Source organism: Ochotona curzoniae, unplaced genomic scaffold, assembly GCF_017591425.1.
Source record: "Ochotona curzoniae isolate NIBS_2020 unplaced genomic scaffold, NIBS_Ocur_1.0 scaffold_4937, whole genome shotgun sequence".
In the NCBI taxonomy this organism is placed as follows: Eukaryota; Metazoa; Chordata; class Mammalia; order Lagomorpha; family Ochotonidae; genus Ochotona; species Ochotona curzoniae.
In genome coordinates, this window is record NW_024467126.1 from 5,787,401 (window position 1) to 5,809,287 (window position 21,887).

At 56.7% G+C, this 21,887-nt stretch overlaps 1 protein-coding gene across 1 annotated transcript in view; it reads right to left on the reverse strand.

Annotated features, from left to right (window-relative positions):
- Positions 1-12,433: 12,433 nt before the first annotated feature.
- The window catches only part of MUC2 (mucin 2, oligomeric mucus/gel-forming), a 32,149-nt gene continuing 22,695 nt past the window's right edge, over positions 12,434-21,887 (reverse strand). The window contains exons 33-53 of the mRNA XM_040970832.1: positions 19,704-19,770; positions 18,532-18,602; positions 18,160-18,342; positions 17,933-18,024; positions 17,663-17,837; positions 17,255-17,502; positions 16,889-17,072; positions 16,421-16,643; positions 15,913-16,091; positions 15,713-15,782; positions 15,504-15,601; positions 15,372-15,403; positions 14,982-15,159; positions 14,692-14,796; positions 14,407-14,447; positions 13,916-14,035; positions 13,653-13,751; positions 13,080-13,208; positions 12,937-12,976; positions 12,723-12,849; positions 12,434-12,638 (exon numbers count right to left, since the gene is read on the reverse strand). Of these exons, the coding sequence (XP_040826766.1) occupies positions 12,434-12,638; positions 12,723-12,849; positions 12,937-12,976; positions 13,080-13,208; positions 13,653-13,751; positions 13,916-14,035; positions 14,407-14,447; positions 14,692-14,796; positions 14,982-15,159; positions 15,372-15,403; positions 15,504-15,601; positions 15,713-15,782; positions 15,913-16,091; positions 16,421-16,643; positions 16,889-17,072; positions 17,255-17,502; positions 17,663-17,837; positions 17,933-18,024; positions 18,160-18,342; positions 18,532-18,602; positions 19,704-19,770 (2,666 nt within the window). The remainder of the gene's footprint in view (positions 12,639-12,722; positions 12,850-12,936; positions 12,977-13,079; positions 13,209-13,652; positions 13,752-13,915; positions 14,036-14,406; positions 14,448-14,691; positions 14,797-14,981; positions 15,160-15,371; positions 15,404-15,503; positions 15,602-15,712; positions 15,783-15,912; positions 16,092-16,420; positions 16,644-16,888; positions 17,073-17,254; positions 17,503-17,662; positions 17,838-17,932; positions 18,025-18,159; positions 18,343-18,531; positions 18,603-19,703; positions 19,771-21,887) is intronic.

Sequence of the window (21,887 nt, forward strand, 5' to 3'; positions counted from 1 at the left end):
GGAAGGAAATGGTGGCCATGTTACTCCCTATGTAGTACCAGGCCTGCCAATTAATCTTTGGGGGAGGGATATTTTGCAACAGATGGGGGCAGTATTAGTATCTGGTCAGGAATTAGCTATGCAGTAGATGGAGAGGTATGGCTACATTCCTGGAAAAGGTATAGGGAGAAAGCTGCAAGGAATGACACAACCAATCTCCGTGGAACCTAAGAAGGACAGGAAGGGTGCTAGGGCATTTTCCCTAGAGGCCATTGTAATGGCAGCTGAGGTTACTCCACAGAAGATTACATGGAAAAGTTCTCAACCCGTTTGGATCGACCAATGGCCCCTTTCTACAGAAAAAAATAGCCGCCGTTAAGGAAATAGTTCAAGAACAGCTAACTGCTGGACATATTGTCCCTTCCACATCACCATGGAATACACCTATTTTCATGATTGTAAAGAAATTGGGGAAGTGGAGACTTTTACAGGATCTTAGAGCAGTGAATGCTACCATGGAGATAATGGGATCACAGCAGCCAGGATACCACTGCCCTCCGCCATTCCAAAAGACTTTAACATTGTGGTGATTGATTTTTTTCATTTTTATTATTTATTATTATTATCATCTTATGATACAGTTCCATAGGCTCCTGGGATTTCCCTTATCCCCTCACCAATTCCCCCCTCCACCTAGTTCCTCTATATCATTACTATAGTACAGTTCTTCATGCACAGTCATATGTCCGTCACTGCGGGCATGGACAGTGGCAGAGTTCAGCATCCTATTGTCAAGATATGGTAAACTGTTTCATTGGGAGTCCATCTTTGTCTGGAAGTAGAGATGCATACTGCATTTTATCCTCACATCTGGATAGGATAGTCTCCATGACACAGCTATTATAAATCCCCTTAAATGAAAAACCACAAAACAAAATCAACAACAGGAAGAAAAAAGAAATTAGCAACACTATGAAGTTAAATGACATGCTACTGAATGATTAATGTGTTGCTGAAGAAATGAAAAACAAAATCAAGAACCTTCTTTTTTAAATTATTTTTATTATTTTTTTTTAATTGGAAAGGCGGATATACAGAGAGAGGAGAGACAGAGAGGAAGATCTTCCGTCCGATGAGTCACTCCCCAAGTGAGCGATCCGAAGCCAGGAGCCTCTTCCGGGTCTCCCACACAGGTGCAGAGTCCCAAAGCTTTTGGCCGTCCTCGACTGCTTTCCCGGGCCACAGGCAGGGAGCTGGATGGGAAACGGGGCTGCCGGGATTAGAACCGGCGCCCATATGGGATCCTGGGCGTGCAAGGTGAGGACCTTAACCACTTGCGCCACTGCGCCGGGCCAATCAAGAACCTTCTTGAAGAAAGTGATGCTACTGTATGATCTCTGAGTTATTGAAGAATTTAATCACAAGAAACTTTTGAAGAGATGAAACTAACAAAAACGAAAACATCAAAATCCATGGATATAGCTTCCTCCGATCTTTATTGGTGAAGTGTATCTCTTCTAGACAACATAGATGTGGTTTGTTTTTTAATCCAGTCTACTAATCTATGACATTTGATTGAGCTTAAGCCAATTACTTTGAGGATCAATATCCATGGGTGGTAATTTGGCTCTGTCATTTTGGGAATGGGTTGTTCATTGGTTTATTCTTCTGTTGTTATTTTACTGGGATGTTCTTCACATTTGCCTTTGGTTTTGGTGGGTGCTATTCCTCTTCTCTGTCAAGAGAACATCTTTTTTAAAAAATATTTTATTACATTTTACTTTGGTTTTTTTTCCTTTTTTTTTTATTGATTACATTGCATAATGTGACACAGTTTTATAGGCACTGGGATTCCCCCCAAACTCCCCCATGGTGGATTCCTCCACCTGTTGCATTACCACAGTTCAAATTCAGTTGAGATTCTTTCATTGCAAGCATCTACCAAGCATAAAGTCCAGCGTCTTATTGTCCAGATAAGTTCAACAGTTTCTTGGGGAGACCATCTCTGGTCTGAAGGTAGAGCTGGCAGAGTATCATCCTGATCAATTAAAAGCCCCGACATCACATCAGTAACATTTTATAACATTATGGAATTAGTTGACATGGTATTGAGTAACCAATATGTTAAAAGAGAGAGAGAGAAAAAAAAATATTGCAAGTTCTGAACCACATCCTGTGACTTCTACATTGAAATTTCAATTATTAGTTTATATATAACTGGTTTCTATACACCTTAAAATGGCTATAGATTACTATTCAGCTGTTTCATGTCTATTTTAATTTTAGTATCTAGCAGTTTATAGTGTTGAAGCATGATTTTGCTGAACCTGGCTGAAGAGAACATCTTGAAGTATCCTTTGTAGGGCAGGTTTGGAAGAGACAAATTCTTTTAACTTTTCTTTACTGTGCAAGAATTTTATTTCTTCTTCGAAGACAAAGGAAAGCTTTGCTGGATATATTATCTTGGGCCAACAATTTTTTTTCTTTTAGAATCTGGAATATGTCACTCCATTCTCTTCTGGCCTGTAGAATTCCCTGTGAGAGGTCTCCTGTGAGTTTAATTGGCATTCCTTTATATGTCAGTTGATTTTTTTCGTGTGCGCATTTAAATATCTTTTTCTTATGTTCAATTGAAGAGAGCTTGATTATTATATGTCGTGGTGAAGATCGCTTTTGATCAAGCCTGTTGGGAGTTCTGTGCCCCTCCTGGATGTTGTTTCCCAATTCTTTCTCTAGATTAGGGAAATTTTCCCTTATTATTTAATTAAATATATCTGTAAAAACAGTTTCTCTTTCTGCGCCTTCTGGGACTCCCATAACTCTTATATTTGTCCTCTTAATAGTGTCTTTCAATTCTTGAATGCTTTTTTTGGCCTGATCCAGCTCTGCTTCCAGCTTTTTGTTTGCTTCCCCCTGATGACAGGAAATATCTTCCAATTCTGAGATTCTTTCTTCTGCTTGCTTCATTCTATTTTGGAGGCTCTCTACTATACTTTTAATTTGCTCTACTGTGTTCTTAATTTCTGATATATCAGCCTTGATTTGCTATATTGCTGATGTTTATTGTGCAATATATTCCTTAAATTCTTTGAACTCTTGTATGTGCTTCTCATTGTTGATTAGAAACTTTATAATGAGTTTTCTGAATTCTGTGTCCCCCATTTTCTCGAAGTCTTCCTCAGTTAACTCTGAGGTTGGCATAGGATTTTGCTCCTTTGCAGGGGAGTCTTCAGTAATATTCATTGTGCCTTTGTCTCTTCTTTTGCTCTTGATTATTGTGCTTCTGGTTAGCAGATTCTTCTCCTTGGGGCAGGTTTCTAAGCTGTGTCACCCACAGGTCTACAATGCGATTTTACTTATTGCAGCACAACTCTTTGCTTGCAGCCAATTGTGCCACTCCCTCCAGTGAGTTCCACGTCTGGGTTCTTATGTTAGATTTCCACCATCGTCTCAGTAGCCTCAACTCCTGGCTCACCACTGTCCAACTTCTGTGCTATTGTGCTAAGGTTGCACCATTGTCTGTACCACCTTTCTCCCACTTCGGTTGGAGCAGGTCCCAGGATTAGGGAGACATCAGGTGTCCTATATAGCTAGGTTGTTGGTGGTGCTGATCTTGCCAGAACCTGTTGGACATTAGGTCTGGGTGCTACACAGATCTATTCGGACCCATATAATGCCACAGTCAGTATTATTTTCCTGTGGGACCAGTGCAATGCACTGAACTCAGTGAGTTCTCGCGAGCTCAGTACATGCACAGTTCACTGTTGTCCCTGCAGTCCTAAACTTTTGCCACACTGTACGAAATGGCACCTGACGTACCCCTACTAGATTTCTTGATCTGCTGGCCATCAGATCTGAGGACTACCCAGACCTGTCTTGGGTGGAACTTGTAGAATGTCACATTGATGCAGTTCACTGAGTCAAAAATGAGTTCACTCCTGCTCAGTTTATGCTCAGTCCTTTCCCTTGCCTTTGCCTCCTTAGGCAAAATGGCGCCCAATTCAGCTCTAGAGGGCTGCCTGGGCTGTGAAATCCACCTGGGCTATGAAATTGCACTACTCATCTGGAATCTGCGGCTCTGTCTGTGCTCCTGGTCAAATCAAACAGACCAGCAGGGTGGACAGTTCCCCGTCTGGGTTCACCTCCCAAGCTCCCAGTGAAAGTCCTTTCCCACTGGCTGCTGGTGGAGTTCAGCTCGCCGTTAGCTGAATGCCACTGGATTATCAGTCACAGCAACTCCACACTGTTGTGTCTGCAGCTTTCCTGTGTCTGTCAGTCTCCAGGTACCCCTCTGCTGTTGTTCCGTCCTCTCCTGTTTGCTGGAATGTGTCCTCTCTGCTTCATCCTGATTAAATGCTTCACCGTCCTTTAAACGTGTCCTTACCCTGTTGCACCATCTTGATTCCTCTTGTTGCAATTGGTTAAAAGGATTGCATTGACCCATTTCCCCTTTTTCCAGAGGATTCCCCTAACTTCGCCTTCACTGTGCCCTCTGTTACTTTGCGAGAACCATTTGAACAGTGTCAATGGAAACTTTTGCCCAAGGAATGGCCAATACTCCTACTATGTGTCAGGTTTGCCATAAAACAGGTGCACACCACCTTTACCTCTGTGATGATTATATACTATATGGATAATATTTTACTGGCCACTCTATCTGCTCATTACCAATCTGTCCACACTTCACACTGCTCAGTCCACACTTCACACTGCCCCTCTGTGCACACTTCACACTGCCCCTCTGTCCACACTTCACACTGCTCCTCTGTGCACACTTCACACTGCTCCTCTGTCCACACTTCACACTGCCTCTCTGTCCACACTTCACACTGCCTCTCTGTCCACACTTCACACTGCTCCTCTGTGCACACTTCACACTGCCCCTCTGTCCACACTTCACACTGCCTCTCTGTGCACACTTCACACTGCCCCTCTGTCCACACTTCACACTGCCTCTCTGTCCACACTTCACACTGCTCTGTCCACACTTCACACTGCTCTGTGCACACTTCACACTGCTCCTCTGTCCACACTTCACACTGCTCTGTCCACACTTCACACTGCCTCTCTGTCCACACTTCACACTGCTCTGTGCACACGTCACACTGCTCCTCTGTCCACACTTCACACTGCCTCTCTGTCCACACTTCACACTGCTCCTCTGTCCACACTTCACACTGCTCCTCTGTCCACACTTCACACTGCCTCTCTGTCCACACTTCACACTGCTCTGTGCACACTTCACACTGCCCCCGTCCACACTTCACACTGCTCTGTCCCCACTTCACACTGCTCCCCACACTGCCTCTCTGTCCACACTTCACACTGCTCCTCTGTCCACACTTCACACTGCTCCTCTGTCCACACTTCACACTGCTCCTCTGTCCACACTTCACACTGCTCCTCTGTCCACACTTCACACTGCTCCTCTGTCCACACTTCACACTGCCTCTCTGTCCACACTTCACACTGCTCTGTGCACACTTCACACTGCTCCTCTGTCCACACTTCACACTGCCTCTCTGTCCACACTTCACACTGCTCCTCTGTCCACACTTCACACTGCCCCTCTGTGCACACTTCACACTGCTCCTCTGTCCACACTTCACACTGCCTCTCTGTCCACACTTCACACTGCTCTGTGCACACTTCACACTGCCCCTCTGTCCACACTTCACACTGCCTCTCTGTCCACACTTCACACTGCTCCTCTGTCCACACTTCACACTGCTCCTCTGTCCACACTTCACACTGCTCCTCTGTCCACACTTCACACTGCCTCTCTGTCCACACTTCACACTGCTCTGTGCACACTTCACACTGCTCCTCTGTCCACACTTCACACTGCCTCTCTGTCCACACTTCACACTGCTCCTCTGTCCACACTTCACACTGCCCCTCTGTGCACACTTCACACTGCTCCTCTGTCCACACTTCACACTGCCTCTCTGTCCACACTTCACACTGCTCCTCTGTCCACACTTCACACTGCCCCTCTGTGCACACTTCACACTGCTCCTCTGTCCACACTTCACACTGCTCCTCTGTCCACACTTCACACTGCTCCTCTGTCCACACTTCACACTGCTCTGTGCACACTTCACACTGCCCCTCTGTCCACACTTCACACTGCTCCTCTGTGCACACTTCACACTGCTCTGTCCACACTTCACACTGCTCTGTCCACACTTCACACTGCCCCTCTGTCCACACTTCACACTGCTCCTCTGTCCACACGTCACACTGCTCGGTGCACACTTCACACTGCTGCCCTCATCACACTTACCCAGTTCTGTCTTTTTACAGCTCCCCATCGCACTGGCCCCACTGTCCCTATTCAAGCAACTGTTGTGGTGCCGTGAGGAAAGTGCCATCTCCCTGCCCTTGGACAGGAGAGTAGGGACAGCAGCTCTGTTTTTCAGTGACCAAGTGAAATGTATTTCATTATTTTTACCTCCTTAGTCCCAATTTCGTGACATCCCTTCTTCTGCCGCCATCTCTTGTCTGTCTTGACAAGTGTGAGTTCCTCTGCTCACACATTCCTGGAGCTGCACGCCTGGACTGTCAGCTCGCCATCCAGCACCTTGCTGACGGGATCGGAAGGGTGCCTTCCACTGGCTCTGCCGCGTGATAGCCCTGAGACCAGCGGGATCGTAGGGGGACTTGTCTTTGTGAAAGGAAAAGGCCTGGCTCCACAATGGCCAAGTTACTGTCCCTTTGTTGAAGCACAAGTGACAAAGCCAGTGAGGCCACCAGCTGGCTTTAATATCAAGCAATAAACACGAAACTTGTCACCAACCGAAGCACAAAGCTTGCAATCCTTGTTTTTATTGAAGTAGATGGTTCTGGAAGAAACTCCCTTGCATTCCCTGTGGCTGTGACTGGTCCATGGCTTCCTCTGACATCAGCACAGCCATGTTAGGTAGTACAGATGTGTGCAAGCCCCCAGCTGGGCTGTGACACCAGAGCAGCCATCCGTGTTAGGTGTCACCGGGCCGTGGTGTCGGAGCAGCCATCCGTGTTAGGGGTCACTGGGCTGTGGCAGCACAGGAGCCGCTGCCCAGGCCTGGGTTTCTCTCCATCCCGACAGGGAGCTATTTCTGGTGGCCTTGTGACTTGGTCACACCCAGCCGAGTTCCTGACTGTTAAAGCTGCTATGCTTTTTCAGGTTTATTGGTTCCTTGTCCTCTTTGGTCTCTTTGTCTAACGTTTGTCCCACTTGTTTATTGTTGGACCCGGCTGGCCTGCTTGGCAGCTCTGTTCTCACTAACGCCCCTCTTAGCGCCGGTTGGTGTCTCAGCGTGACTGTCTGCTCTTTTGTTCTTGGGCCTCCTGGCGAGCACTGCCGGGGCAGGTGGTTTGAGCCATCGCATCCACAGGTGGGCATCCCTCACCCCGACCCCCTTTGTGTCGCTGGCTGTGGCAGTCAGGGAATGGCCAAGGTGGTCATTGTGAGAGGGTAGAGAGGGCAGACAGGTGCCACGGAATGGAGGGCTCCCGGCACTTGCAGCCCACCCTGGATGGGTTCCACATCCTGGACCCCCTCGCCTTGGGCAGCGTTGGCTTCCACCTCGGGCCCGCGGGAGCCACAACCTCCCATCTCATCCTGAGTCCACTCAGCACTCTCCCTGTGCAGGATACCTGCAGGAGGAGAGGGGCCCTGGTCCCAGTCCACACCCCAAGCCAGCAGGAGCCTCGCAGAGCCGGAAGCTGCCCCAGCCTGGGGAGGCTGAGGGCCCAGGCTGTTCCTGGCACTGGCAGGGGGTCAGCAGGGCTCCTGGGAGCCAGTGCAGCCACCCAGAGGTCCTGCTTGTCGCGCCCACGTGTCTTACCGCCCAGCATCATGCTCGAACTCAGTGCAATGCCATAATGGCCTGAGGTGCAGGAGCCATGATGTCCATGCTCTTAACTAAGCCTGTTGAAGCAAGCTCAACCATACCATGGGGGAGTTACCATTCTGCATGGCTAGTAGGGCTTGATGTATTGCCACACGATCTCGCTGAGCGCGGTGTCTCAGACGACACAGGCAAAAACGGCATAAGGCACAGCCTGCACACAAGAGCAGAATCAGCACAACCACTCTCACCCATTCCTTAATATGGGAAGTGATGTTCCAAATCCAAGTGGCCAGGGTTTCAGCAACAACAGGATCCACCCATGTAGAATTAATCTGGACAATAGCAATTCTCAACTCCGACTGTAAAATATCAAATTCTCTCGTCCAATTTCCTAAAAGATAGGAAGAAAGCTGGCAAGAAAGATTAGCAGCCGTTGAAACATTTTGAAAAGGAATAGAAGTAACACATAAACCTTGACACTAAAATTCTCAGGAGACGCTTGAAAATAAAGCGTGTCCTGTAGGGGGAATAAAAAATTACTCACATTCTCCTTAATATTATCATAAGGGAGAAAAGGCAAATCCAAAGAAGAAAAAATCAAGGAAACACTCGGGCTGAGTGGGCGACCGGTAAGGGTCGTGGAAAAACACTCAAAACTCCTCATCGTGGCTCAGCAATCACGGTCCTCACAAGCGCCATACAGACCATTAGTTGCACCATCAGCCGTGTTTGCAGTGGGCGGGGCACCATTGTCCTGTGGGATTGTAGGAGGAGTTTCTGATTGCGGGGTTGCATGAATCTTCCCCAAGTCAGATCCTCGCACAAGCACTCCAGCGGTTGCGGAAATGTCAGAAGGCGGTGATGGACAGGAACGAGTCGATCGAGCTGGAACCCAAACCGGAACTGGGGCGTCCTGTGGAAACACACAAATGGCTCCTCGAGCCTGCCTAATAACTGGGTCTGGGCCCTTCCATTTGGACTCCAGAACATCCTTCCACTTGACCCAAGATTGCTCTTGCGCCGTGTTGAGGGAATGACGATCTGCAGCACTGAGGCCTTTCTCATCCAGCTGTAAAAAATTGATGGTGAAGAGAGCCAGGGCTAGAGTGGCCCGAGGGCTCTGACTGGCGAGACAAAGTGATTCCCAGGTGGTTTTTTGTTTTTGCAACAATTCCTTAATAGAGCGATGAGCACGTTCGATTATTCCCTGACCTTGTGGATTATAAGGAATGCCAGTCACTAATTTGACACTCATTTTCTGCATTACACGTGCCACAAAATCACCAAAGGGCTCATCCGGCTCCTGTTTAACCTGTGTGATGCCCAATTTCTCTTGCCCTTTAAGTGAAAGGGCCTTCCAAGCTTTTATAGCTGCAGTAGAAATTTGAGTATATACTGGCCATGGATATCTATTTTGATCATCAGAGTATTGGCCTTGTCCGGAAAGCATATTATAAGTCCACGTCAAAGCTTCGCCGCCGCGCTGTTGATTTGCACGGGTGGTCTCAGCCAAAAGCTCTTGCCATAGGCCCTTCCAATTTAGATATGATCCCATATTAGGGAGAACAGCCTTCACCACAAATTGCCAATCAGAGGGGGTCATATTCATTCCCCCCATACGTTCTAACAGGGACAAAGTGTAATTGGCATGAAGACCATATTGCTTTACAGACATGGCCAATTCTCGCACTAATGATGCATCTACCTGTCTGTAAACTCTTTCCCTTTCTTGTTCTAAGACGGGGAACATATTTTGAAGTTCCCGGCGCGTGGCTGCATCGATGAAGGAAGAGCCGGCACCATAACTCATGGGCGAGGCAGATGGCGTCACAGGAGGAGGAGCCATTAGTGAAATGGCTCCAGAGCCCTGAGGCCATGGGCCGCGCGTGGCCGGCGCAGTAGCACTGCCATTATCTTTCTTCTTTTCTAATCCTCGTCTGTTTCCTGCAGGTTTACGTTCTAAGCGCCTATCCCACTTGTACCCTTCCTCAGCGTCGGAAGTCTCCGAACTTGATGAGGAAGATCCCGCTTTCAGTTTCACCTTTATTTTTTGCTTCAAACCGGTTCTCCTCTCCCGCTCTGTTTCTGAGAGACTATCCTGGGCAGACTGAAGGGCTTTGTCACTCTCTCTGACCGCTCCCTTACAGCGGGCATAAACCATCTGCAAAAATTTCACCAGAGAGACCTGTGCGCCCATGTCTATAACCAGAAGCGGCGGCTCATATACCTCCGATTTATGCTCCCAGTCACCCGAAAGTTCTCCCTCTCAGAGCTCCTTACCTGTTTTTGGCCGCAGTTCTGACTTCGTCCCGTTCAAAACGGGAGGCCCCCTCCAGGTCCCGGGTTTCGGCACCAGTTGTCGCGCCCACGTGTCTTACCGCCCAGCAATAAGACGCAGACGCGAGTGAAGTCTTCTGCGGTAAAATTTATTGTGCACAGCAAGATGAGGAGGAAAGAGGCTCCGACCCCGGCAGGCTTTCTGCTCTTATGTGCTGTCTGGCCCCGCCTCTGCCGATGATAGGTCGGCGTCATGATTACGCAGGGTTCTGGGCGACTGGATTCGTCAGTCCCAGTGTTTACGTGCCTGCCGCGCCGCAGCTCACTGCGCATGCGCTAGGCGCCAGCGCAGTACTGCGAAAGCTACGTGACTCTCCACCAAACACCAAGATGTGGCTTCTCTGGCCGGCGCCATTTTGGGTACGGCATGTGGCCAGTACATACAGATATGGCTGGCAACACCTGCTGTGGATGCTGTGGGCACACTCCCGGTGACAGAGAGGAGGGCTCCAGGCTGCACTGCTCAGAGCTTTCCACTGCCTGAGGCTTTACACATGCTGTCCTGATTGAACCCACAGCACGGGGCACGTGTGGGGTGTGGGTCCCCGGGACACAGGGCCTGTATGATGTGTGGGGAGTGGGGCCTGTGTGGTCTGTGTGTCCCTGGGGCACCAGGCCACCTTGGGAGGGGGACAACTGCTGTCCCTCCCAGCTGAGTGGGCCCTCCAGCAAGGAGAGACGAGGGTGGGAGTGTCCTGGGCTGGGTGAGGGAGGGCTAAGGCAGAAGCTCCTGGCCTAGGCAAGGGGACCCAGTGGAAGGTCAGGCTCTGGGGGTCCTAGCTCAGCAGGGAGACCCTGGGCTGCTGTGACACACACTCAGCAGAGCTGAACCTGTACAATACCCACCTGCACCCCAGAGCGTGGACCCCAGGTGGGCAGGACCCCAGTGACCCACATGCAGAACAAAACTGGCCAGGCCATCCTGCCCCGAGGTCACCAGCCCGGGGACAGGCCCTGGAACCAGGAGCCCCACAGGTGGCCTGGGCAGGACCCCCAGGAGTCAGGTCACTGGGCTGGCTGCCCCAGCGTGGTCTGACCTCTGCACCAGGGCCAGTTCCTGGGAGCAGCGGCTTGGGAGGTGGAGGTGTCCCTCAGGGAAGGGTTGTGTTGCCTGCTGCAAGGGGACATTGCACTGAGAGGTGGCAGGGGCCTGACCTGTGTCCCCTAGGGGGATGGCCTGGCAGGGGGTAGGGCCTATCCTGTGTCCCCTAGGGGGTGGGACCTGGGTGGTATTAGAGCCTGTCCTCCTGGGCAATGGGGCCTGGCAAGGGGCGGGACCTGTCTTCTGGCCTCGACCTGTCCTCTGGCCTCCTGTGTGATGAGCCTGGCAGGGGGTGGGGCCTGCCCAGCTGGTGTCCCAGGGTCCCCACATTCTGAGAGAGAGTTCACAGGCACCCCCTGTACTCTGCGCTGGTGAGGCTGGCCCAGACTCCACCCTGCAGCTCTTGGCTGCGTTGGGGCCCCATGCGGTCAGGTGGGAAGGTTCCTGGGGACCCCCTGTGTCCCCAGTCCCAGGGGCCCTCTGCTAGCACTGCTGGCCTCTGGCCTGATGTCCACTTCTGCCCTCCTGCAGGCTGGGGGGAGGAAAACAGTGATGCAGGAAGTGGGGTCCACCTATCCAGCAGAGGGGAGCCCTCCCAGGACCGGCCTCTCAAGACCCCAGCAGGTGCGGGGATCAGACAGGCCCCCCAGGTTGAAGGTTGTGGGGCCCCCACTCCATGTTCTGCTTGCACCAGAGGCCAGCTGGCCCTGACACACCCTCACAGACGCGCACACATGGACACAGGCAGCAGGGCTAACTCAACAGAGCCGGGGCTGGGAGGTGCCGAGCCGAGGTCCCCGGGGCAGGGGAGGGTGCTCACACAGGGACACACAGCCACGTGTGTACACACGTGCTCCAGCACAGACACGCACCCACAGTAGCCCTCCAGTTGGCCCGGACGGAGCCTGGAACCTTCCTGGTGGTTTGCAAGAAGGGACAGTCCATCCAGGACCTGCCCAGCCTGGGAGTGGCCTGTGGGAGGCCAGGAAGCCGCCCCCAGCCCACTTCCTGTGCAAAGCGCGGTGATCCTCCCCTCCCACACCCCGGCTTCCACAGCCTGCTGAACCTTGGCCGGGAACGGTGACCAAACAGCTCCAACCACACACAGACACGGCCTTTCAGCCTGAGTTTATTACGGGAAAGCCAAGCAGCGACAGACTCGGAGAATAAATACGAAGCAGGTGCAGGGCGCGGCGGGCGGCAGGTGGCGGAGGCGGCGGGCAGCGGCGCGGCGGGCTCACTGTCCGCTCAGCAGGCGGGGCACGGAGCGCCGGCTGCGCCGCTCGCACGTGGACTCCTGGCAGAGGCAGCTGTCCACGTGCGTGTAGGTGTAGGCCATCTGCTTGCCATTGGGGCAGTCCAGCTGCACCTGGCGCTGGCTGGTCTTGTACTCCCGGCAGCACGAGCACCGGGATTCCGTGAGTTTGGCGCTGCTGGAGTACCTGGGGTGGGGGACACGGGCAGGTGAGGCCGCGCCCCGCGCCCCGCGCCCCGCGCGCCCCAGCCCGCCCCGGCGCAGCGCGCACCTGGCGAAGGTCCCGCAGGAGCCGGAGCAGTCGTTGACCGTCACGTTCTTGCTGCAGCCGGAGGAGGAGAGCTCCAAGACAACCGGCACGGTGGAGCAGGGCGCCTCGGTCTGGTTGAGAGGGGTGCCTGGAGGGAGGAAGGCAGAAGCTCAGGGCAGGGGCATCCCGCACCCCCAAATCCGGCAGCCCTCCCCGGGGGCGGGGCCGCACTCACATTGCTGGCAGCAGCCGTCGGCCATGAGCGAGATGGAACCCTGCAAGAGAGAGGACAGTGAGGCAGGACGCCCGGCCCGCCCCGCGCGGGGAGCAGCGGGGACCCCTCTCTCTGGCCCCTGGCACCCGGCAAGGGCCACTCACGGGGGCGCAGCTGCTGGGGTCGAACTCGGGACAGGTGATATTGGACAGCGACGAGATGAGCTGGTCGTGGATCTTCACGCAGCTGAAGAACGTGCATCTGTTCTCGGGGTCCTGATGTACCTCCCCGGGCTGTGGGCAAAGCAGCGACGGCGTGAAGGGGTGCGTGGGGAGGGTCCTGGGAGCGTCAGGGTGCGGGCTGGGGCGGGGGAGGGACGTGTTGGGCTGCAGGCCGAATCGGGGTGTGCGGTAGGGTGAGGGAGTGGGGGCTTGTTGGGGTGTGTTGGGGTATGTGGGGGTAGGTCGTGTTGGGGTGCGGGTGTGTTTGGATGCGTCGGAAGTGGGGCCAGTGTCCGGCAGAGCTGTGGTGGCGGGGCATGTCCGGGCACCACCGGGGCCCCAGCACCCACTGCCAACTTCCCGGGCAGTAAGAGGGCCTCGGCCTGTGGAGGCGAGGCCGGCTGCCAGCGTGGACCCCGAGCCTCAGTGAGGGGCAGCAGAGGGGCCACTGGCACGGAGGGGACACCTCACGGGGCAGACACAGGCAGCGGCTGGTGAGCCAGGGGCGGGGCCCACCTTGAGGACCAGGTACGGGCTGTCCGGCACTTGGATGATACAGTGGGTCTGTTCGCACTTCTGGCAGCATTCTCCAGGGACGTCCACGGGCTCGAACCCCTACACACACGGACACAGTCCCCGCTGAGCCCTGCCAAGTTCCCGGGGTCCTGGGCGGGCTCCAACTGCTCCTCCGCGAGAGGGGGAGTGGCCGGGGCAGGGGTCGGAGGGCAGGGCAGGGGGGCACTGAGGCTGGGGCGGGGCGGGCTAGGGCATCTGCTCACAGGGCTGCAGGAGACGTTGCAGGGCACTGGGGAGCAGGAGATGACGTTGAGGCCACTGCTGTCCTGGCTGCCGGTGCACACGCAGTTCTGGCACTTGGATGAGTACACTGGGGAGCCGGGCTTCAGGCACAGGCACAGTGGTGAGCCGGCCAGCAGGACGCGCTAGCCCCATCCCCACCCGAGGGGACACCTCCCCCACCCGAGGGGACTCCATCCCCACCCGAGGGGACCCCATCCCCACCAAAGGGGACTCCATCCCCACCCGAGGGGACACCATCCCCCACCAGAGGGGACCCCATCCCCACCCTAGGGGACACCATCCCCCACCAGAGGGGACCCCATCCCCACCAGAGGGGACCCCATCCCCACCCTAGGGGACACCATCCCCCACCAGAGGGGACCCCATCCCCACCCTAGGGGACACCATCCCCCACCCGAGGGGACCCCATCCCCACCCGAGGGGACCCCATCCCCACTCGGTGCTGGCTCACCTGGTACTCAGCTTTCTCGTGGACGCACACACCCTTGGGAACTTGGGGGTTGCAAGAGATTAAGATGGCAGGTCATCAGGTGTGGTCCTCAGGCCGATGGACCCCAGATGGGCAGCACCCAAGGACGTGGACCCCAGGGCATGGACCCCAGGTGGGCAGGACCCCAGGGCATGGACCCCAGGTGGGCAGGTCCCCAGGGCATGGACCCCCAGTGGGCAGGACCCCAGGGCATGGACCCCCGGTGGGCAGGACCCCAGGGCATGGACCCCAGACAGCGTCACTCACCACATTCGTACACAGGACAGCACCGTCCGCTCACAATGCGGCTCTTGGGCTCAAAGCCCAGGGAGCAGGTGGGCAGCTCCTGGCCACACAGGCTGGCGTTGCACTCTGGGGAGGGGGGAGGCACACGGGTGAGGGCGGCACCTGGGTCATGGCCCCACTCCAGGTTCCCAGGGCACCCAGCACCCCCGACATAGGCGGCCCCATGGGGACACAGCCCTGCCTGCTCTGCCCACACCCGGCAGCCCCTCCATACAGGCCCTGCCCACTCTGCCCGTGCCCGGGGGTCTTACTGCAGGAGGTGAGGGTACAGCAGGTGTCGGCGGGGTTGACCTCAGTAACCAGGTAGGTGCCCTCCTCCGTGCAGGCCGTGGGGCCCTCCTGGCTGCACTCCTTGGCCTGGCACACGATCCCGCTGCCGCCCTCCAGGCACACACAGTCATTGCAGGCAAATTCAAAGCGCTCCCCAAACTGCAGGGAGAAAGGCAGGTCGGTGGGTGCAGGTGCTGGATGGCTGGGACAGGATGGACAGGCAGGCAGGTGGAGGGACAGGTGCAAGGGAGGTGCCCCAGGGAGTGAGTCGGGGCTGTCCCAGCCAGCTCAGCCTCGGACAGGCTGACTCGGTGCCCTGGGGGCTCCCAGCTCACCCCCGTCCGGCAGGGTCTGCACGCCCCTGCGCCTACCTCTCTGGGCACGCTGTCCGGTCCCACGCAGCCTGTGGAGGGAAGAGCGAAGTTAGCGTGACCGGCGTCCCAGGCGGCAGCGGCTCACTGGCCCTGCGGCCCCAGGCAGGGACAGTTAAACAAGTGCCCTACCGCAGGTCTTCACACACACGTCATAGCCAGGTGCGAAGTTCATGGTTCCCTCAGGACAGAAGCAGCCTTCCACCAGGCGCGTGGAGTTCTGCGGGGTGCTATGGGACAGAGGTGCAGCGTGTGAGGGAGGGACTGGGGAGGGGCGCGGCTGTTGGGTGTAGTCTCTGTGGATGGGGGCCAGCCAGACTCCCATCCTGGCAGATTCCTACCCAGACTGGCAGGTGGGCTCCTCCGGGGGTCCACAGGCCTGGTACTCCCTGTGAGACGGGCAGGTCACCGCTGCAGGAAAGAGGCACACATGAGGGCCACACCCTGGGCAGCCCCTGGAGTGGCAGTGCCGCCCACCTCGCCTCGGTGCCCTGGAGTCAGCGCGCCCAGGCTTCCGTGTGACTGTCCCCCGCACACTCACGGCAGGCGTCGCCGGTGTGGTGCCGCCAGTCCACACAGAAGCCCTCTTGTGCACACAGGGCGGCGTAGATCTGCAGGCTGGCGCACTCCAGCCTGGCGTCCGGCACAAAGCAGGTGTCATACACGCAGGCCTCGTAGTAGTGCTTGGGCGGTACCAAGGCGTGGCACCCGGCGAACAGGCTGCATGGGGAAGCCAGAGTCACACATGCTCTGCCCAGGAAGCCCGCCTGTCCTGCTGCTTGGCCCCCAGGAGCCCAGCTTAGGCCCCCAGCAACGGCAGAGGAGTAAGACAGGGCTTGAGGGAGGCGCTGCCTGCAAACCCACCCCCACTGGGCAGCAGGTACTTAAACCCTCTCCTGTGCCAACTGTCCCCTGACCTGCCCGTCCAGCTGGGGCCCTGAGAGGGCACAGGGGTGTTGCTCTGTGACCCAGCCCCGCCTTGGGCCTCGCCCCCTCCCTGGGGCCCTGGGAGATGAGACAGAGGCCACAGCCAGGCCGGGCAGGGTCACCTGTCCTGGATGAGCTGGCACACAGGGGACCCAGTGCAGTTCTTGGGTGGCGCCCTGCTCGCCTGCGTGGTCACAGCTGGGCTCTGGGTGGTGAAGGCACCTGGAGTGCATTGTGGCTTGGAGGGGTCCGCCACCACCCACTCGTCAGCTGCCACCTCGCAGTTGGAGATGACTTCGCCACTGGGCAGCATGCAGTCATCCGCTGTGTTGTTGGTGCAGGTGCCTGGTGGGCGGAGAGGGGTGACGAGGCCGTGAGGTGCCAGAGACAGAGCCCGGCCACCTGCCCGGATCAGTGGGCCAAACAGAGCCCGGTGTCCCCCTCCAAGGGCAGCCCGGCTGATGGCTGCAGCAGCCTGAGCAGAGCGGCTGGAGACCGGGTGCCCTCGGCAGACACGGCCCGCTCCCAGGGCAGGGGGTGTGCGGGCCACGAAGGGCCCAGGGCGGAGTGGGGGAAAGTGCGGTGCTTACCGCACTGTCCCTTGGTGTTGTTGCCAAACAGACGGTAGGGCAGCTGGACGGAGAAGGTGAGGCCGTTGTAGGTGACGACGACGCCCAGCTCGGGCACCTCCACCACGATGTTGATGCCCGACTCGTACACCTGCAGCCCGAACTTCTTGTAGGGTAGCGCCACCATCTGCCTGTTGACCTGAACCTGTGGCCAGCGGGGGTCAGCGTCAGTGTAGGGGCTTCCCCGGCCCTGCCCACAGGGACGAGGCGGACTCTTGCCCAGCCGGTCCCAGGCGTGAGTCGGGGCAGACCCCGCCCAGTCCCTGGGCCACAGGCGCCTGCGGGTCCCCACCGGGCCAGCGGGAGCAGCTGGCCGTGTCCACGCACCTGCACCTCGATGGGCATCATGTTTACAGTTCGGATCTGCACCTCCTGCGTCTCGTGGCGCACCACGAGCGTGCGGGGACAGGACACCTTGTCCCTTTCGTCGCAGTGGTAGTTGTCGATGTAGACCCCGAAGTTGTCCACCGTAGGCACGATCTCCTCCACCAGCACGTATGTGCAGTTGCCCTGGTAGCTGTAGTACAGCCCGTCGAAGGTGACGTAGTGTGGGTCTCCCCAGCCCGTGCAGAAGCCTGCGGAGGCGCCGGGTGAGCATGGGAAGGCAGGATGAGCCTCGCCCACTGGGCTCCCCAGCCCTGCCCCTCCGACTCGGCAGCCCCCAGCCCCGGTGCTCGCCGGGGTGAGCCGTGCAGAAGCCCCCCGATGCGAGCGGCGTGGACGGGCGGCACTCACAGTCACACTCCCAGTGCCAGCAGCAGCCATCCTCGTCCAGGACGCGCACGGGCTTGAGGCCGTTGGAGCAGGTGGGTGGGGGTGGGGGCTCGCACTTGACCTCCACTATCTCCACCGTGTTGTCGTCACGGCACACGGCCTTGGTGCAGTTGCACAGCCACCAGGACTCGTTCTCCTGTGATGGGAGGGCTGGTCATGGCAGCTCGGGGTGGGGCTGGGGCAGTGCCGGGTGCCCTGGAGGCCGGGACGCCCACACAGGGGCACACTCACCTCCCTGGGAGGGTTAAAATCAGGGCACCCCGGCTTCTTGGTGGTTGTCGGCTTGGAGGTGCTGGTGGTGGAGGTGGTGGTGGGAGAGGACGTGGTCGTGGTGGGAGAGGCGATGATGATGGACGTGGGGGTGGAGGGAATGGGGGTGGTGGTGGGAGAGAGGGTGGTAGAAGTGGGGGTGGTGGTGGGAGCCGGGGTGGGAATGGTAGTGCCTGTCGTGGAAGTGGGGGTGGAGGTGGGAGTGGGGGTGGTGGAAGTGGGGGTGCTGGTGCTGGTGGGCGTGGGCGTCGGGGAGGTTGTGGGAGAGGGGGAGGACGGGCAGGACCAGTTGAAGTACTGGATGGTGCAATCGACCGAGCAGTTGGCATAGTAGCAGTGGTCACCTTTCTTGCCGCTGTACACCTCTTCACCTGCAGGGGCAGAGACGCCGAGCTCTTATGCCACCACCTGTTCCTGGGACACTGGGATGTCCCCTCCTTCCCAGCCTGTACCCTGGGCGAGGGGGTTCCAGCCCTGCAGGGTGGTGCTGGCCCTGGAGACGTCCCCTTCCCTGACGTGGACCTTGGCCCCGGTTCCTGCCCCATCGCTGACCCAGGTACCTGGGGAGTAGTAGGTGACGTTGTTGCTGGCGGTGTCGTTCACGATGCAGCAGTAGATCTGGGTGGAGGAGCTGACCCCGCTGGTGCTGCCCGTGCCCGTGCTGATGACCACGGTGGGAGAGGAAATGGGGGTGACCGTGGTGGATTGAATTGGTGTCGGGGTGGTCCTGCTGGTGATCTTGGAGGTGGTGGGGCTGCCTGTAGAAACTGAAACAGGAAGGCCAATGGCATCTGTCACTCTGGGTGCTGCAGAGGACCTGAACCACCCACTTGGGCAGTGAGAGGTGAGGGCAGGACCAGAGCAGGGAGGAGCAGGGCCAGAAGGTGAGGAGGGGTGAGACCTGAGCAGTGAGGGGGGGACCTGAGCAGTGAAGGGGGGACCTGAGCAGTGAAGGGGGGACCTGAGCAGTGAGGGGGGGACCTGAGCAGTGAAGGGGGGAACCTAAGCAGTGAAGGGGGGGCCTGAGCAGTGAGGGGGAACCTAAGCAGTAAGGGGGGACCTGAGCAGTGAGGGGGGGACCTGAGCAGTAAGGGGGTAACCTGAGCAGTGAGAGAGGGGCCTGAGCAGTGAGGGGGGGACCTGAGCAGTAAGGGGGTAACCTGAGCAGTGAGGGAGGGGCCTGAGCAGTGAGGGGGGAACCTGAGCAGTGAGGGGTGGGACCACAGGTTTGCCAGCCCCCCAGACCGGAGGAACCACCAAAAACCTGAGGTTGTGGGGCTGCGAGAATGACGAGAGAGGGGATAGCTGGGCAGGGGTTCATCTGAGAGGGCCAGACTAGCTACCATCCAGGTGGCCAACCTCTGGCACACATGCCCTGACGTCTCCAAAGAGAGGACAGAGGGGAGGCTCTGGTAGCTCCTCAAGGCAGTCTCCAACCCAGGCCTGGCATCCCACAGCACTGGGGCTAGCCGAGATGGGCTGTCTACAGGCTGTCAACCAGAGCAGGGGTGAGGAACAGTGGCATTCCTTTGGTAGCACCCACATGGACCCATTGTGCCTGCACTGGGTGGACCAAAGTGCGAAGGACCGGCTCGGCCGGGAAGAGGCACCCAAGGTTCACTCACCTGGCAGCGCTGTGGTTGTAAAGACAACAGATCCGGTCCCAACTGTGGCGGTGGTGGGTGTTGCGGTGGAGATCTCAGTGGTGGTGATGGGAGTTGTGGTTGGAGACACAGTGTGTGTGGTAGTAGGTGTGGAGAGGGTGGGTGTTGTGGTAGAGATCTCAGTGGTGGTGGTGGCTGTTGGGGTTGGGGTCTCACTCCTGGCGGCGGTGGTGGGTATGGTGGGTGTTATGGGTGGAGTTGTGGTTGGGCTGGAGGTGGCAGTGTGTGTGGGTATGGTGTTGGGTGTTGTGCTTGTGGTCTCAGTAATGATAGTGGTGGGTGTTGTGGTTGAGATTTCAGTAGTGGCTGTGGTGGTGTGTGTTTTGAGCGTAGTGGTTGCAGTTGCGGTGGTAGTGGATGTGGTGGAGGGAGTTGTGCTTGGGGTCTCAGTGGGTATGGTAGTGGGTGTGGAGGTGGTGGGTGTTGTGTTAGAGATCTCAGTGGTTGTGGTGGGTGTTGGTGTTGGGGTCTCAGTGGTGGTGGTGGTGGGTGTGGTGGTGTGTGTTTTGGGCGTAGTGGTTGCAGTTGAGGTGGTAGTGGATGTGGTGGAGGGAGTTGTGATTGGCGTCTCAGTGGGTCTGGTGGTGGGTGTGGTGGTGGTGTGTGTTGTGGTGGAGATCTCAGTGGTGGCGGTGGGTGTTTGAGTTGGTGTCTCACTGCTCTTGGGGGTGGTGGGTGTGGTAGTTGTTATGGGTGTTGTGGTTGGGCTGGAGGTGGCAGTGTGTGTGGGTGTGGTGTTGGGTGTTGTGGTTGGGGTCTCAGTGCTGGTGGTGGTGGTGGTGGGTGTGGAAGTGTGTGTTTTGGGCGTAGTGGTTGGGCTGGAGGTGGTAGTGGGTGTGGTGGTATGAGCTGTGCTTGAGGTCTCAGTGGGTATGGTAGTGGGTGTGGAGGTGGTGGGTGTTGTGGTGGAGATCTCAGTGGTTGTAGTGGGTGTTGGTGTTGGGGTCTCAGTGGTAGAGGTGGTGGGTGTGGTGGTGTGTGTTTTGGGCGTAGTGGTTGCAGTTGAGGTGGTAGTGGATGTGGTGGAGGGAGTTGTGATTGGGGTCTCAGTGGGTGTGGTGGTGGTGTGCGTTGTGGTGGAGATCTCAGTGGTGGCGGTGGGTGTTTGAGTCGGTGTCTCACTGCTCTTGGTGGTGGTGGGTGTGGTAGTTGTTATGGGTGTTGTGGTTGGGCTGGAGGTGGCAGTGTGTGTGGGTGTGGTGTTGGGTGTTGTGGTTGGGGTCTCAGTGCTGGTGGTGGTGGTGGTGGGTGTGGAAGTGTGTGTTTTGGGCGTAGTGGTTGGGCTGGAGGTGGTAGTGGGTGTGGTGGTATGAGCTGTGCTTGAGGTCTCAGTGGGTATGGTAGTGGGTGTGGAGGTGGTGGGTGTTGTGGTGGAGATCTCAGTGGTTGTGGTGGGTGTTGGTGTTGGGGTCTCAGTGGTAGAGGTGGTGGGTGTGGTGGTGTGTGTTTTGGGCGTAGTGGTTGCAGTTGAGGTGGTAGTGGATGTGGTGGAGGGAGTTGTGATTGGGGTCTCAGTGGGTGTGGTGGTGGTGTGCGTTGTGGTGGAGATCTCAGTGGTGGCGGTGGGTGTTTGAGTCGGTGTCTCACTGCTCTTGGTGGTGGTGGGTGTGGTAGTTGTTATGGGTGTTGTGGTTGGGCTGGAGGTGGCAGTGTGTGTGGGTGTGGTGTTGGGTGTTGTGGTTGGGGTCTCAGTGCTCTTGCTGGTGGTGGGTGTGGAGGTGGTGTGTGTTGTAGTGGAGATTTCAGTGGTGGTGGTGGGTGTTGGGGTTGGTGTCTCAGTGGTGGTGGTGGGTGTCGGGGTTGGGGTCTCAGTGGTGGTGGTGGGTGTTGTGGTGGAGGTCCTTGTCGTGCTTTCTGTTGCGGTGGTGGTACACTCTGTCATCTCTATCCATTTACAGCAGAGCACGTTGATCTCGTAGTTCATGCAGTAGGGCTGGGGGAAGGGCCGTCCTCCGGGCACCTGGTCCTTATTCCTGCACACCAGTCCGTCATGGCGGTTGCACACCACAGTCTGTCCAAGCTGGTCCAGTGGCAGGCTGGGAAACATGGCAGATCTGCAGGAGATGTTCTTTGCAAAAGAGGGTGGTGCACAGACACTTTCCACGGTTTCATTATCTCCACCTTCTTGGGTAAACTCAGGCTTGCCAGAATCGTGCCAGCCAGTCCATTCACATACTTTCTGCGGATGACATGTAATATGTGTTGTAGTGGGTGTTGTGATTGTGGTCTCAGTGGCTGTGTGGGTGGTGGTA